We start from the raw sequence: 17,305 nt of genomic DNA, 5'->3' as shown, positions 1-17,305 counted from the left end.
TGCATTTCACCATCTTCTCCTCTGAGTGACCCCACTGTTTCTTTGTTCTTCCTTTTGCTACGGACACACCCATAAAAGCCTTTTTTGTTGCTTTTAACCTCTCTAGCAAGCCTGAGTTCATTCTGTGCTTTAGCTTTTCTGACTTTGTTTCTACACGTGCTGGCTATTTGTTTGAATTCCTCTTTGGTGGTTTCCCCCCTTTTCCATTTTTTGTACACATCCTTTTTTAATCTTAACTCAGTTAAAAGTTCTTTAGATAGCCACCCTGGCTTCTTTAGGCACCTTCCATGTTTCTGTCTCATTGGTATTGCCTGACGTTGTGCTTTTAGTATCTCCCTCTTAACAAACTCCCAGCCATCATGAACTCCCTTTCCTTTTAGTATTACTGTCCATGGGATTTCACCCAGCACTTCCCTAAGTTTTATGAAGTCAGCTTTCTTAAAGTCAAGAAATTGAGTCCTAGTATGCTTGGCTGCTCCTTTCCGCTGTATAGTAAACTTCAGAAGAGCATGATGCGCCTAATGATCCTTCCACTTCTACCCCACTAACCAGGTCATCAACATTGGTTAGGACCAGATCTAAAATTGCTGTTCCTCTTGTTGCTTCTCCCACTTTCTGGACAATGAAGTTGTCTGCGAGGCCAGTGAGGAATCTGTTTGACCTTATGCTCTTGGCTGAGTTTGACATCCAACAAATATCCGGGTAATTGAAGTCCCCCATTACTACTATCTCCCTTCCTTTTGCATGCTTGGCCATCTGTTCCAGGAAGGCATCATCTATGTCCTCCATTTGGCTTGGGGATCTATAGTAAACTCCCACAATGAGGTCACTGTTATTCTTCTCTCCCTTAATTTTGATCCAAATGCTCTCACTTTGGCTTTGAGGTTCTAAATCTTGGATCTCTTCACAGGTATACACATCCCTGACATATATTTTGACCAGTGTGGGGCTCGAACCCACCACCCTGGGATTAAGAGCCTCATGCTCTATTGACTGAGTTATCGACCTGACTTTTCCAAAGGGTTGCTTCACTTTCTTTTGCTTCTGTCCCTGGCCACTATTAGCACATGGCCCCCAGAAGGCTCTCCAAAAGCAAATGTGGCCCTCAGGCTGGTAAAGACACCCCCGCTGGGCTTTAAACCTCTGTATCTCAGCCTTTTCCCACCTGAACGTTTTAAAATTTGGCCACCCGACAGCTCTTCCCACCCAGACTCTCTGTGCAGAGTGTCACAAAATTGGGGTGCATCGTCGTAGTTTTATGTGGAGTAAAATGGGTCTTGTGTTACCTTCTGCTTAAAAAAAAAAAAGCAGGGAACTCTGAATCCCACAGATAACAGCTGACACTGGACAACTAAGAAAACCTACAAAGAGATATCAGAAATCCTGGAAAAGATATGGTAGCAGGATATACTGCCCTGAGATCTGCGGATGAAGGGCATTATATTACTACTACTACTAATAATAATTCACCACTTTAGTGGCGGCCTTCAGACACTGTTGGACTAAAGGCCCCTCATCCCTGACAATTGACCATGGTCTAGAGTTGATGGCAGTTGTAGTCCGACAACCTCTGGACAGAACTAGGTTGGTGAAGACGGTGATAGGCAATAAGAGCTGCCTGAACATTCTCGTATGTAGAGGGAAAAGATTGTTGAAAATCTGTTTTGCAGCAGTGGCTGCCCATGGTTTGGGGCCTGTGGGTGCCACTTCCTCCAAAATGGCTGCCATGTGAGTGGAGCATAATGCAAAATGGCTGCCTGAGGTGGGGCGTAACACAAAATGGCTGCTTCTAAAAGATTATAAAAAGAGAGAGGCTTGCCAAGTAGTGTCAGAGTGCCCCAGTTTTTTGGGAAAAGACACCTGCACCAGCCACTGCTGTGCTTCCTCACAGGTAGAAGCAGCTCTTTGTCCTCTGTTCAGAAAGTGGCTGGGTGTCCCATCCTCATCTCCAATGAAATGTAGGTGGGAGAGGCAGCCTTGTGCAGTGGTTAGAGTGTCAGGCTAGGATCTGGGAGACCAGGGTTTCAAACCTCACTTGGCTGAAGAAGCTGACTGGGTGACCTTGGGCCAGCTTAACCTACCTTACCGGGTTGTTGTGGGAATTAAATGAGGAGAGGGGTTAGTGTACCAAGAAGGAAGAGTAAATAGACCCTTATGCATCCTGGATTTTTGAAGATATATTTATTGAGATTTTTGCAGGCACCATACAAGGTACTGATGTGCACTCTGCTGCCCGTGGGCGCTGCGTTGGCGACTGCTGATTTGAAAAGTTCACAGAGGGAGATCAAGACCAGCATTGCATTAAAAATGATTCATTTCTCTTGCTTTTCTCCAAAGAATGTAATTCATCTGTGTCCATCAACCATAGTTTGGGTGACACCCTAATTGTTGCGTCATCTATTGCAAGCCGATAGGTGGGATGTCTCGCCTATCTCTGATTTCTGTATGATGTTGGCTTGCGTGGCATAACAGGAGAATGAAAAGAAAAGAAAATGATTCATTCATTTGTTTGCTTGTTTTGTTTTCGGGATTTATACCCCATCCAATAAAATCCCCAGGATGGCTTACAAAATTTCAGGGCACAATAAAACAAATTGAAAACATACAAAAGAAGCAATAAAAAAGCAATAGCAGTAGCATAAAAAATACCCCCATACAATCCCAGCCAAGATAAAACAGAGCAAATTGAATTAAAAGGCCTGAGAAAATTAAGCACGTCTTTGCTTGGTGCCAAAACTGCAGAAGAGAACCAGCAGGGGGCACCATTTTTTTATTGGGGAGGGGCTGTCCCTGTACAACTTTGGAATTTGGGGAGATTGACACAGGTTGCTTCTCCTGCCCTGCCTTCCCCCAGGTCACACTCCTGAGAGAGAGAGAGAGAGAGAGAGAGAGAGAGAGAGAGAGAGAGAAAGCAAATATACACCCCGACAATAGTTTGCTTTTTCAATGGGGTCCGGGTAAAAATTGGATCCTGCAGAATTAAAATTTGCACAGTTTTACCATCATCAGATTAAAAGATGAGGATAATGATTCTGCTCTTCAACTGAAAGGTTTCCCGGGGCAATGCACAAACCATTTGTTCTTTGTATATTACTAGCGGGGTGTGCTCAGAACTGCCCAGGACTTTTTTGAAATCAGTAAACAATACAGTTTTTAAACAGATACTGTATCTTGTGAGCTGAGTGATATCTCTTTGAGGGGGAAACCGCAGGTGCCAGGAGTTTTGTGGGGAAGTCCTATGCATTAAATTATGTGTGTTGAACATGCTTTAAGTGTATTGTGCGGCTCTGCCCAAAGTGTGTCCATGACTATTAGCTTTGCTAGCGAAGTAGAACCTCCATGTTCAGAAGCAGCCTATCTGAATAGCCGAGAGGGAAGGGAGCCATCTTCTGAGCTGGCAGTGACTGAGCAGCGGGCTGGATAGAGGAGGGCTTCATACTGTATACATACAGCCATCTCTGTGGATCTGAATCATAACAATAAAACTCATGGGCATCCAGTGAAGCTGAATGTTGGAAGATTCAGGACAGACAAAAGAAAACGTCTTTCTCCATTCAGTGCGGAGTTAGCCTACAGAACTCCCTCCCACAGGAGGCAGTGATGGCCACCCTCTTTGGTGGCTTTAAAAGAGGCTCGAACAAATTCATGGAGCTTAAGAGGGCTGCTGATGGAAGCTGTGCCGTGCCTCCACAGTTGCTGGAAACCACAGGAGGGGAAAGCGCTCCTGCGCTCAAATCCTGCTTGTGGGCTCTCCATAAGGGGAATCTGGTTGGCCACCGTGAGAACAGGATGCTGGGCTGCATGGGCCATTGGCTGGGCTCAGCAGACTCTTCTTAGCTTCCTTTGTGAAATTTATTAACCAAAGAAGGATGTAGATTACCACCTGTGCATTATTTGGGGCACATTTCCCCCCTTGTTCTTGCAGAGGATGATCGGAAAGGACTCTTGTCCCAAACAGGATTCCAGCCGTTAACATTAACGGGGTTGCTTATGTCTCTCTCCCAATGCCTTTTCTTTTCAATTGTATTTTATTAAGTCTCGACATTTTTGTCGACTTTCCACCCCGTTTCCCATGGAGTTGTTTCTTCACTCTATCATCTGTCTATTAAAGCACAACCGCAATATTATAATCTAATTACTTCTGTTGCTCATAGCTCAAATCCTGCCCGCGAGGTCATCGTACTATAATATTTCTTCAAGTGGTCCAAAAAAGGCACCCGTTCTTCCAAAATACATTCATCGATACATTCTCTTAATTTTGCTGTTAATTTTGCCAGTTCTGCATTCGGAGTAGGTGTATCTCTCTCCCGATGATTCTTTAATGTTGGGGTTCCTTGCTGCCGGGCTTGCGGTTCTCCCAAGTACCATAGCGACCGTTATTTTTTATGTCCTGGATTGCAGCTTATGGTATTTTAGTGGGACGGGTCAGGTCTTTCCTTGGACTGGCAGGCGTTCTGCCATTTGACCAGCGCATTGGGACCTCTGCATTGCACGTCCGAGCAGCAGCCGGGAGTGGGTGGGTCCCAGCTGCCCTCTGATCTCCTGAGCTGCGAGACGGAGTCAGAGTTATTAATAAGCAATCACCTTCATTAACCCACTTAATTGCATGCAGATTGTGTCCTTCAATCAGCAGCTCTTGGCAGAGTGGAGATGCCTCCACAAAGTATTTATGGTTCACAGCCAAAATGTCTGTCAGGGAGATGGGGATGGAAAGGGGGGGGGGTGTTGCTTGTGTCAGAAAAGGGGGCGAGGAGGGGGTGGTGTCAGTGTGTCTTAACCCCAGGCGGAAGCATTTGGAAGGGACGCAATCCGTAGAAACGAGTCATAATATTTTGGTACCCGGTTCCAAAGGGTGCGAACCAGAGCTGGCAACAACACAAAAAGGGAGGATAAAAGAAATGGCTATGCGCTCTTATTTTGTTGTTCTTTTTTCGTTGTCTTTAACTGCTTTCCTAGCATGAAGGGCACCTGTTTGGTCAGCTGGGTTGACACTTTGTGGAACTCCCCACCACCACAAAATCCCTTTCCTGATCAGTAAGAGTGCATCTCAGTTTCCATGACAGTTTCGTATGCATTCCTTATTAAGCCCTGGTTGCAAAAAAGTATGCACCTCTGCACTTGCTTTCCCCTACAACAGAGAGGCAGTGTAATATAGCGGTTAGCGTTCCATGTTAGGAAGTGGGAGGCATGGGTTCAAATCCGTACTCAGGCATAAGGCTCCTTGGGTGACCAGGGACCAATCACTGTCCCTCGGCCTAACCTACCTCACAGGGTTGTTGAGGGGATAAAGTGGGGACAGGGAAAAAACTGTGTGAACCACCTCGAGCTCCTTGGAGGTGTTGAATATAAATGGACTAGATGGGCCATGGGCCTGATCCACCAGCCTCTTTTTAATGTTCTCATGAAAGAAAGGACTTTTGCAAAACTCTTGGCTTCCACTAAAGTAAGGAACTGCCAAGGGGAATCCCTGCATTCTGCCTGTGAGGATTTCACAGAGATGTCCTCTCCCCTGTTTCAAATGTTCTTTCTGTTAACTGGTAGAGAATGCAGGAGTATTTTTTTTCATGTGTGTTGGACTTGTAAGAAAGTGAAGGTATTTGGGGAAACGATAGCTTTTCTCTCAGGGGTTTTAGGGACAGAAGTTCAAAAAAGAAAAAGAAAAAAGAGAGAAGATAATTAAGCTGTTTATGTATGTAGTGACAGCAGCTAGAATTCTCTATGCACAAAAATGGAAGGAAAAAGAAGTAGATCCTATCAAAGAAGAATGGATAAGTAAGGTGATGGACGATGTGGAATTGGCAGTTAGCAGCCAAAATAAGAGAAACTCATGACAATTGTTTTGTGGAAGAATGGAAGCCTTTTCGGAATACTTAAAGAAATACTATAGTATGATGAACTCAGGATTTGAACAATGAACAACAGAAGAAATTAGAGATTATTGTATTGTTGTTGCATAGCTGTCAACTTTTCCCTTTTCTTGTGAGCAATCCTATTCGGAATAAGGGAATTTCCCTTAAAAAAAGGGAAACGTTGACAGCTATGTATTGTGGTATAAGAAATAGAAGGGAGGAGAAATAAGAAACACAATGGAAAATGGGGTGAGAAGTCAGCAAAACAGATGAAAAAAATTATTATGTATTGGAACGTTTGAACATTTAATAAAGTATAACAGGGGGTGGGGGAGAGAACGCAGGAGTAATTTTTGAAAGCCTTGAATTATTGTGGCCCGTTCTTCTTATTGATACGTAATTATATTGCTTTATCTTTTTTGCAAACCGCTTTGAGGTTTTTCGTTTTTGCAACCAAGTGGGATATAGATTTCATGAAGCGGACAACCCTATTTCCGGGAAAGCCGACGATACTGGAGTGGTACCTCCTAATGTCTGGGAGGTGCGCTGCAGGGTGACCAGCCTGACCTCCTTTGACTCCCTCTTTCTCTCTCTCCTTTTCTGCAGCTCACGCCAAGGTCCTCCCCACCAGCTCGGAGCCCCCAGAGACCTCCCAGCCTCCCTCGGCTCCTCCCACTCTCCCGGTGAGCTACCGCCTGTCCAACACCCGACTGGCCTTCTTCCTGCGGGAGACGCGGCCTCCAGGCTGGAACGCCAGCCTGACGCGCTCGGAGCCCTTTGTCGTCTTCCAGACCAAGGAGTTGCCTGTCCTGAACGTCTCCCTGGGGCCTTTTGGCGCCAGCCTGGCCTTGCCCAAAGAACTCCTCCAGCCTTCCAGCACCCTGGAGATCCCCGAGCGGCTGACGGTCAACTGGAAGGTGCGCGCCTTCATCGTCCGAACGCGGGTGCCGGCCACCCAGCCCACAGCGCAGGTTCTTTTCTACGTCGCCGGCAGGGACTGGGACGACTTCGGCGCCACCGAGCGGCTACCCTGCGTGAGGCTGCACGCTTTTCGTGAGGCCCGCGAGCTGCGCACCTCCTGCCGCCTGCGGGGGGTCCTGGCCTCCTGCCTGGCCCAGGCTGAGCTGCCCCAGGCCTGGTTCGGACCCTCGGCCGTGCCCCTGGGGCGGAGGAAAGCGCCGGAGGGGATGGACCTTTCCGGGGATACCCAGCAGGTGGAGCTGTACTACACCCTCCACTCGCCCGACGGGGCGGGGGACTGCGGGGGAGAGGGGGCCGGGCGGAGGGGGGGCGGAGGGGCACGGGCAGAGGGTCCCACGCAGCACCCGCTGCTCCGCATTGGCAGCCTGAGGCTGGTGCAGCCGCCCCCCACCCCAGTCTTCCAGGAGCAGCGGCTAGACGACAACGTCTTCATTCAGCTGCCAGAGAAACCTCTCAAGCCCGGGGAGGTGCTGAGCATCGTCCTCTACCTGATGAACAACTCGACGGTCGAGCACTTCACCCTCAGGTAAGCAGCGCCTCGGGCAGAGGGTCGGACGGGATGGTTGCTGCAGCGTCCAAATCATGTGTGTCGCTCTCTAGGTGGGAGTGTTGCTTGGTTAGGACTCATTGGCAGTAATGTATGAGGGAAGGAGAGGGAAACGCCTTTACCCGCAGGAAGCTGGCTTCCAAGGAGGTCTCTGAAAGCAAGGTTCTAGTCCTCATGGTTCTGAATAAAGGACTGAATCAGGAATCGTAGAATCGTAGAGTTGGAAGGCACCCCGAGGGTCATCTAGTCCAACCCCCCGCAATGCAGGAATCTCAACTAAAGCATCCACGACAGGTGGCCATCCAACCTCTGCTTTAAAACCTCCAAGGAAGGAGAGTCTACAAGCTCCAGAGGGAGACCGTTCCACTGTCAAACAGTTCTGACCGTCAGAAAGTTCTTCCTGGTGTTTAGACTGAATCTCCTTTCTTGTCATTGGAAGCCATTGGTTCGAGTCCTGTCCTCCAGAGCAGGAGAAAACAAGCTTGCTCCAACTTTATGTGGCAGCCCTTTAGATATTCGAAGATGGCTCTCATATCTCCTCTCAGTCTTCTCTTTTCCAGGTTAAACATGCCCAGTTCCTTCAAGCGCTCCTCATAAGGCTTAGTTTCCAGACCCTTGATCATCTTGGTTGCCCTCCTCTCCACATGTTCCAGCTTGTCCACATCCTTCTTAAATTGTGGTGCCCAGAATTGGACACAGTATTCCAGGTGGGGTCTGACCAAGGCAGAATAGAGTGGTCCTATTACTTCCCTTGATCAGGACAGTATACTTCTGCTGATGCAGCCTAGAATAGCATTAGCAAGCCTCTTCGTGCCAAGTCTATTGGTCCATCCAGCACAGCTTTGTCTACACTGATTGCCAGTGGCTTTCCTGGGCATCACACATGAGTCTCTCTCAGCGCTACCTTTGGAGAACCTAGGGGATCGAACCTGCGACCTTTTGCTTGCAAGTCAGATGTTCTGCCCCTGAACTGTTGTCCTTCTCCCAAGAGTAAAGCAAGATTGCAGTCCTCATGGGTCGGGGGGGGGGGGAGAGACTGATTTAAATAGGAACATATTTATACTGAATCTGGCCATTGGTCCACCTACCTCAATATTGTCAGCACTGAATGTCAGCAGATCGCCAGGGTTTCAGGAGCAAGTCTCTGCCAGAGCCTTGCCTGGAGATGACCTACCCTGGAGCTCTGGTCTGTCTGATTTTTTCCCTTATCACCCTTGAGCTGTGAGTTTAAAATCCACCTCCATGTCTTGTTTGTATCTGGAGACCCAGCAACGATCCTTCTGGATTGCCCTTTCAATGAGACCTTCTCCATATTCATGGATTTACGCCGGGTGGTGTTAGAAAGCAGCCACGTTCTACACACCCTGGAAATCTGTGTTCGGCGCCAGGAACAGCTGATTTCGGCGCCTTATGTCAATTAGGCAAAGTGGGGGACATTTGCATAATTTATTTCATTTTGCATCATCTCCTCGGATCAACTGTTCACATCACTTCTGGGTTTTTCTCTCGTTGGCTCAGGGAGCTATCCAAGCTGGCAAACATTCATAGAATTGTAGAGTTGGAAAGGACACCTAGGGTCATCTAGACCAACCCCCCTGCAATGCAAGAATCAGAGATAAAGAATCCTTTACAGATGTTTTGAAAACCTCCCATGAATCACAGAATTATAGAACTATGGAGCTGAAAGGTTCTTCACTTTTTGTGAAATGGCATCATTCACTCAGCGCATGACCTGCGCTAAAAAGCAACCCCGCATTGCAAATAGTTGCAAATAGGTTGTATTATTTATTCATCATTGTTCTCATTGCAGAGTTGGATGTTTTCCCTGGGATCCAACAATGGAGCAGCAAGGTTTTCAAGCTCCCAGGGATCCAGAGCCCCTGTTGGGCTCTCTTCCTTTCTTTCCATCTATTCAGTCTGTCTGTTATTTATTTATTCCCCCCACCCACCCTGAAGATGAAAGTTCGACTTGCCTCACGAATCAAAAACAAGACAACATGAGCTTCTAGAATTGGCAGAAAGCTAGCATTGCAGCAGCATTTGGAACATGGAAGGGAAACCCTTGTTAGGTCAAGCGCAACAATCCCTTGTGAGCAACTCCTTGAGAGCCACATGCTGCTGGTAGGCCGGGCCTGAGGCCAAAAGCGGGCGGCAAAATATATCATAGAATTTTAGAGTTGGAAGGGACCCACTCAAGGGTCATTTAGTCCAACCCCCTGCTGAATCTCAGCTAAAGCATCCATGACAGATGGCCATCCAAGCTCTGCTTGAAAACCTCCCAAAGGAGACTGTTCATTTTCACATCTACTGCACAGTAGGCTACATTCCAGCCAGTGGTTGCTGGTGCTCTTTGAGGCTGGTGGGGAGAAGGCAGGTAACCCAAACAGTACAGTGGTACCTCGGGTTAAGAACTTAAGTTGTTCTGGAGGTCCGTTCTTAACCTGAAACTGTTCTTAACCTGAGGTACCACTTTAGCTAATGCGGCCTCCTGCTGCTGCTGCTTCTGCACCGCCGCCACACAATTTCTTTTCTTATCCTGAAGTAAAGTTCTTAACCTGAGGTACTATTTCTGGGTTAGCAGAGTCTGTAACCTGAAGCATCTGTAACCTGAAGCGTCTGTAACCCGAGGTACCACTGTAATGGGAGCTGGAGCCATTAGGAAGCAGAGTCAACTCATTCTCACTCTGCTCCTATCCTCCCCAACTGCTAAGTTCTGCAAGGGAAAAAGATGAGAGACAAGTGAAATGAAATCCACGTGAAGCATAAAGAAACTATGGAACTCACTGCCACAGGATGCAGTGTTGGTCTCCCAACTCAAATGACTTCAAAAGAGGATTGGACACAATATGGCTAACCTGCCTGCTGTGACCCCAATATAAAACAAACATGCCCCACTGCAATCAACTGAATGCAGCCAACCAAGCTGTGGGCCCCCTGATCTCTCGCAATGTCAGTAGCGATAAATAAATATATATATAAGCAATGGACCTGCCCAAGTGATGCTGACACAAACCCCTGCGCTAACACTATGCAACAGGGCCGAAAGAACAACACTCTTCCTCCCTCTCTTTTGCCCCAATCGCAAGATGTCTACGACAAAAGTGTCTCTCACTTTGAAAAATGTGAAATGTGAAAAATATGAAAAAGACTGTGAATTGAAAGTGGAGATGATAGACACCCTTTTCCTTGTTTGTTTGTTTGTTTGTTTGGTTTGTAACACAATAAAAATCTTGATAAAAACTACTTTAAAAAAGAAGAAGAATTGGACAGATTCATGGAAGATAAGGCAAACCATGGCTGCTATTCCTGGTCACCGTTCTCTGCCTCCATGGTTGGAGGCAGTAATGCTTCTGAATACCAATTGCTTGGTTTCTGCTGCTCCAGAGGGTAGGACTCAAACGGCGATTCAAATGGCGAGAAAGGAGATTAAAGATTAGGAAGAACTTTCTGAGGGTAAGAGCTGTTTGACCGTGGAATGGCTATTTCAGAAAGTGGTGGGCTCTCCTTCATTGGATGTATTTTTTAAAAGAGAGGTTGGGTGGCCATCTGTCAGGGATTCTTTAGCTGTGATTCCCGCACTGCCAGGGGGGGTTGGGATAGAGGACCTCTGGGGATCCCTTCCGACTTCACCATTCTGATTCTAACCCACCGTTATGGCTGCCACCTTCTGGTAAAGGCCGAGCTTGCCATTTCAGTTCATTCAAACAAATTTGGGAAGGTTTAAGCGACTTGCCCGAGGGCGCATGAGGAGGAGGGGTGGGAGCCGAACTTGAGGGTCCTTCAGAAACGGGTGTTGCTCTCCTCTATCTCTTCCTGCTTGGCAGAGTGAAGGCCAAGAAAGGGGTGAATCTCCTCACGACCAGATCCAGGCACCCCAAGTGGCTCGTGAATTCGGAGTTCCAGACTGGCAGCAAACACTCCACCTCAACCGTCGACGTGGCCTGGATCGGCGGTGCTCAACCCAGGTAGGATGCGCTTCTGACATTCTTGGCCAGCATTGCCCATGTGCTTTTAATTTTTTTAATGCAGCGGTTACTAGACACAACGGCTGTGTTTCACGTGATGTCCTCGTGAGGCCACCGTGTGCTTGTCAGGTAGACTGTCCCACTTACTTGCACCAAGGTTGGTTAGCGTTGGATACCAGCTGAAGACTTTCCTTTTCAGCAGATTTTTTTGGGGGGGGGGTGCAGAGAGATGACTGGATTGCAGGGAACTGCCTTATTGCACAGTACTAGTGCATGTGTTTGTTTGTTTGTTTTGCGGTCATTTTTAAATAAATTTTATTTTTAAGTTTTACATTTTTTAGAAATCCAATGATTTTCCAGTAAACATATATATTTTGACTCCCCACCCCCACCCCTTTTGCGGTTTCTTATATTTTTAATTCTTAACCCTGCATTTCCCACCTTATTCCAATTATTAATTACTCCCTAATTTTTCTTTAACATTACATTTAGCTGCTTGTTTTAGGTCAATGCTGCTAAGGAACTTATTATATGTGTACAAAAACTTTTCAGATATACCACAAATTCCCCCTTCCTTTAATAAAGTTTCTTTCTTCTTGGTTTCTTTTTTAAAAAAAAATTATATTTATTACTTTTATAGATTACAAAAAGAGAGGGAAAAAAACAAAAGAGAAAAAACAGAAGAAAAAACAAAGAAAAAAAAACAAAGGGAGAAAAAACCCACACAATACAATACAATATATAAACAATACAAAACACAACCTAAACTCAAAACTAGACACATTAAGCTAAACTAAACAAACCCCACTCCCCAAAACAAAAACAATTTAAAAACATACATCCTCTCTTTTCCATACTCTATCTTTCGTTCCCTTGTTTCCTCGACCTCCTCACACCTCCCTTTTTGTGTTCCGCTTCTATTAATTGTTTCAGCAAATCCTTTCCATCTTTCTCCATTTTCTGTGATATTGTAAATAATGTATTATTTTAACCTTATTTTCCATTAAAACTAAATTACTTATATGTGCTTAACTCCTTATAACATTTCTGTTAAGCCCATAAAAAATAAAAAATAAAAAATCATTCCACCATTTTTCTATCACTCATTAGTTTTACCATAAGTCTATATAAAAACTTTAAATTTTCCAATCTTCTTCCACCATCTCCTCTCCCAGGTTTCGGATTCTGCCAGTCCTTTCCGTCAATTCCATAAAGTCCATCAACCTGGTGATCTTATGTCCGAGGCTCTTAACTCTTTTCCAAGTCCCTTCTGCAGGTCTTCTTCATTTTCTTTAATGCTAAAGAGCCAATCTCGGGGAAATTCCAACCTGTCAATCCTTTTCTTCCTTCTGAACAAATCAGCTGAGTTTCCATAGTTAAAACTACAGTCCATAAAGTATTTCCGGGTATATTTCAAAATTCCTCCAATTCCAAAGGCCCCCAAAACTTCAATCTCCTCCAGGCCCGAGTCCATGTCCCAAAAGTCAGTTAATCCCTGCATAGAGGGCTCTTTCCAACTTTCCTTCTTTAATCCAAACCGGGATCCATTCCTCGGAGTCTGGCTTTTCCTGGATTCAATCATAGAAGGCCTCAACTTATAATCTCCAATTTGCTTCTGTAAATCCACAGATCTCACTTGTATTATTTTATGTTGAACAACAGCTGCATTCTCCTTCTCCTCCTTCTCCTCCACCATTTGTCCTGCCAAAATGGGTTCCTGTACCAAGTCCTGAATTTCTGTGTTAGTGTTCGCTTTTTGACTCAAGTTGGTCACTTTCTGTTCCAAATTATCAACTTTGAGAGTCATATCATCCATCTTCTTGTGAAGCTGTCCCAGCGAACAGCTTATCTTACATAAAACAGTCACAATGGCCTCTCCTATCAACATTTTTAAATAGTCCAAGGTCGCTCTCTGGTTCCTAAACTCCTTTTCTGCAGCTGGAAATTCCCCAGTTACATTCCTGTTACAGTTTCAAAAGCTCCCTCTAGAGGGAAACAGTCTTCACTTGTATCAGTTCTTTCAAGCACAATTTCAAACATTAAAGATAAAATTTCAGTTACTTTTCCTCTTTTTTTTTAAACGCAGAAAGGGACAATGGAAACAGTATCTTACTCTTGTTTAGCTAGCTGTCAAATTTTTGCGTTTAGCGTTCTGTCAAAAGCACTCTCTCCAAACGTCATCTGGCAGCCCGTTCCCAGGTTCAGAGCAGTGGTAATTTGATTTTTTCACTCTCTCCTGCAGGCTCACTAGATCCAAAATTTCCCCCTCTTCTCCTGCTTCCTAAGGGGGTTTTGTAACTTTAAACCGGTGGAAAATTGATCCTTTGCCAAAAGCTTTCAAAGGCTTTACTTGTAACGTCTTTGCTTCAGTCTATTTACAAAAACGGGAGGCGGACTTCCTGTTTATAACCTTCCCGTTTCAGTGCCAAATTGAAGTATTTAAAAATCCAATTTTCCGTTTTACTCACGAGTAGTTGTTTAAAATCCAATTGTCCACAGGAAAAAGTCAGCGCTCTCCGGCAACTGCAATGCGGCTTCACTCCGTGAAAGAAGCAGTCGATTCAAAGCACCGCACCACTCACCCCACGTCGCTCCGGATCCCCAAAACAGGGTTTCCCCGCAAGTAGGGGAGGCGCAAAGGTGCCAGCCGAATCCCACGTCCACAGGTTTCTCCCGCCTGTGGTTTTTAATGGGTCTCCGCCTCGCCGTGGCGGTTCAGACCCTGTTTTTCACGGAGCGGGTTCCTCCCGATCGGAGGAAATCCGCCATTGCCAGAGGCGCCAACCCGGAAGTCCAAACACGTGGGATTCTATACGCAGCTTTTATTGACCTGAAGGCGGCTTTTGACTTGATCTCACGAGTCAAACTTTGGGCTAAACTCAATGCTACCAACATTGACAAAAGATTACTATTCTTGATAAAAAGCCTTTATAAAGACTCCAAGTTATATGTAAGAACCTCAGTAAATGGGCAACTAATTTGCCCTGTACCAGCCACCAAAGGAGTCAAGCAGGGCTGTATTTTAGCCCCGGCCTTATTCAACTTATATATAAATGACATGGTCAAATACCTAACATCCCCGGAGTTTCATGCCCCCAAACTGGCCGAAAAATCAATTTCAGCGCTTTCAGTTTCTTATTGTTCCAGTAGGTTTTGCCATTTCGGCATAGTCCAATAATTTAATCTGTCACTCCTTCTTGTTTGGGACAGAGTCTTCTTTCCATCTCTGAGCATGAATTATTCTGGCTGCAGTTGTAGCATACATAAACAGGGTTTTTTTGTCTTTAAGTAGCACGGGTTCAATCCAAGCAAGGTGAAGAGCTTAAAAGATCTTTTTGCTCAGTGTCCATCTGGGGTTTCCCAGTGCAGAAAGAACTTTTAAGCTCTCTGCCTTGTTTCTAGGAGCATTGGGGAAACTTTCTCTCCTCTTTACCTTCTAGATGCGGGGCAGTTCTAAAGATTTGAGTGTACCTGACTTTCATGTATGCACAGAACCCATGTATCTGACCCCCCATGTAAGGTGCAGTCGTACTGAATAGTTGATTGCCCTGTATTCTTGTTGAATTGATTTAAGCCTTTTCTTTTCCTGTTCCTAAGTGGTTTGTGCTTGTGTCCTTATTGTATTTAGCAAGATTTATATTCTGCTTAATTAAAAAGAAAAAGAAAAAACCTCTAAGCAGTTTACATAAAAGCATTCATTCAAAACTGCAGCAAAAGCACTTTCAAAACAGCAGACATAATGCAATCAAGTGACTATAGATAAAATCAGTGGTTTTAAAAACATGTATACCGAATGAAATGTTGAGAAGGGAAGTGGAGATTGATAAATTGGCAGGATTTATTTGGGACAGTTGAGGGTGTTGGGTATATTTGGCCTGGAAAAGAGGAGACTGAGAGGAGATAGGAGAGCCATCTTCTAGTATCTAAAGGGCTGCCACATGGAAGTTGGAGCAAGCTTGTTTTCCCCTGTTCTGGAGGACAGGACTCAAACCAATGGCATCAAATAACGAGAAAGGAGATTCTTGTCTAAACATCAGGAAGAACTTTCTGACAGTCAGAGCTGTTTGACAGTGGAACGGTCTCCCTCTGGAGCTTGTAGACTCTCCTTCCTTGGAGGTTTTTAAGCAGAGGTTGGATGGGCGACTGTCATGCTTTGGTTGAGATTCCTGCATTGCTGGGGGTTGGACTAGATGACCCTCAGGGTCCCTTCCAGCTCTATGCTTCTATGATTCTCTGAGCTACAGTTTCGCAATGTTTTAAATAAACTTGTCGTATCCAGCAGTAATTAAAAAGTGGCTTAGGATACAGGCATAATGGTTTAGTGTGGATGAACTCCTGTGAACTGGTCTGTATGCTAGTGATTAATGTTAATGAGATTTTCTTAGAATGGATTCATTCTGTCTTTGTTCTTTTAATCTCTGATTGTTTACAGCTGCGCCTCTTTGGAGTCTTGCAGACTGGTGGTAGTTGTTTTTAAAATTACATTTCTGCGGAGGCTTGCCTGAACCTAGAAAGAAGTATGTTAGTTAGCATTTATTTGTAGAACTTGTATCTTGCCTTTTATCTTGGGCGCGGGAGGGGGGAGCCAGTTTCCACTCCCCAAGAAATGCTTTCAGCCCCATCATTGTCAACCACTCCATGGGTTGGCATCCATCAGTCTCGGGAGACAATGGAGGAGTACGCTTTTGGGGGTGAAGTCAAACCGCTGCGCGGTTGCAGCGCCTGCTGTGGCTGTAGAGACCGACATGGGAGAGACATGTTTTGTTGCAGCTGGGGCAGACGAAAGTGTCTGCTTGTGCTGCTGCAGATGCACCACAGCGTTCCTTCTCTCTGCGCTCCTCCTCTGGTCACTGCTGCGGATGCACAACCTGACTGACTGCCTGTCTCCAGGTACTGCAGTCGTCTGCAAGGGATTCCCACATGGCCGGGATTGACATTGCCAGCCTTCATGCCATGTTTGCAGACATCTTTGTAACACCGACTTGGTCTGCCAGCAGTCCTGGTGCCTGAAGCCAGTTCCCCCATACAGCACATCCTCTGACCTGGTGGAATGCTCTGCCCCATGAGACTAGGGCCGTTCAGGATTTAACCTCCTTCCATTGGGCCTGTAAAACAGAGCTATTCTGCCTGGCGTTTAATTTGAATTCACCCTGATCTTTTATTTCCCTTCTATTCCCTTCCCCTCCCCATTTTTATGAAGATCACCCGCTCTGAGACCCCACAGCAAATTCTCCCCTGGCCTCCTCGCTGGCCCAAGTAGGACCAATTCAGCCAGCTAGCCCTGGGGATTAACTGATTGATTTTTTTAATTTTTTAATTTTATTGTTATTCATGTTTTTAGACCGCATTTTATTCTGATTTTATAATTAAGTGTTTTAAAGTGTTTTAAATTTTTTGTTAGCTGCCCTGAGCCCAGTTTTTGAACCGGGAAGGGTGGGGTATAAATCAAAATTTATTATTATTATTTATTATTCTTTGGGGATCCTGCCCTCTCCCAATCTGTGGACATGGCCGAGCCAGCCTAGAATGGAGGTCATGGGCAACTTCGGATTTACCACTGTGGCGTTCGTACAGAGCCCCCGGTTGTTTCACAGACTATTGACCTGTACACCACTACTTTATTTTTCCGCTGCCATGAATTTTGTGGAAAAAACCCAGGATTCCCTGGTGAAGTATTGAGTCTCAGTCAGCTAGGGTTAACAATGAAGATTAAAGTTTATTTCAAACACAAACAAGTTTTAAAATATATTCGAAACGCTGTCACTCTGTTCCCTCTCAGTCTTGTCCCTGTCTCTAACTCACTCTGACTCCTCTATCTCTCCCCCCCCCAAAAAAGAACCAACCGAACTAACTGTCAAAACCTCTGGGCTGAGCCTCAAAATCAAGTAGGCTCTGCCCCCCCCGCCTTTCTTATTGGTCCACCTATTAACCCTTTCTCTCCCCCAATACAAACGTATCCCCAA

The 17,305-nt window shown here is 45.6% G+C and overlaps 1 protein-coding gene across 2 annotated transcripts in view; it reads left to right on the top strand.

The window, feature by feature from the left end:
* Positions 1–17,305, top strand: part of TMEM132E (transmembrane protein 132E) — a 128,046-nt gene that overhangs the window by 85,386 nt on the left and 25,355 nt on the right. Inside the window, exons 1-3 of one of the 2 annotated variants that reach the window (XM_080983996.1) lie at positions 1,804–1,958; positions 6,456–7,356; positions 11,202–11,342. In XM_080983996.1, coding sequence (XP_080840122.1) covers positions 1,952–1,958; positions 6,456–7,356; positions 11,202–11,342 — 1,049 coding nt within the window. In that variant the 5' untranslated portion in view covers positions 1,804–1,951. Of the gene's footprint in view, positions 1–1,803; positions 1,959–6,455; positions 7,357–11,201; positions 11,343–17,305 lie in introns of those variants that run through there. The other variant, XM_080983995.1, reaches the window with a different exon arrangement.

The sequence above is a fragment of the Podarcis pityusensis genome (genome assembly GCF_964106645.2).
Source record: "Podarcis pityusensis genome assembly, chromosome: 15".
NCBI lineage: Eukaryota > Metazoa > Chordata > Lepidosauria > Squamata > Lacertidae > Podarcis > Podarcis pityusensis.
The sequence above is the reverse complement of the archived record's forward strand: the minus strand, read 5'-3'. Positions and strand labels throughout refer to the sequence as shown.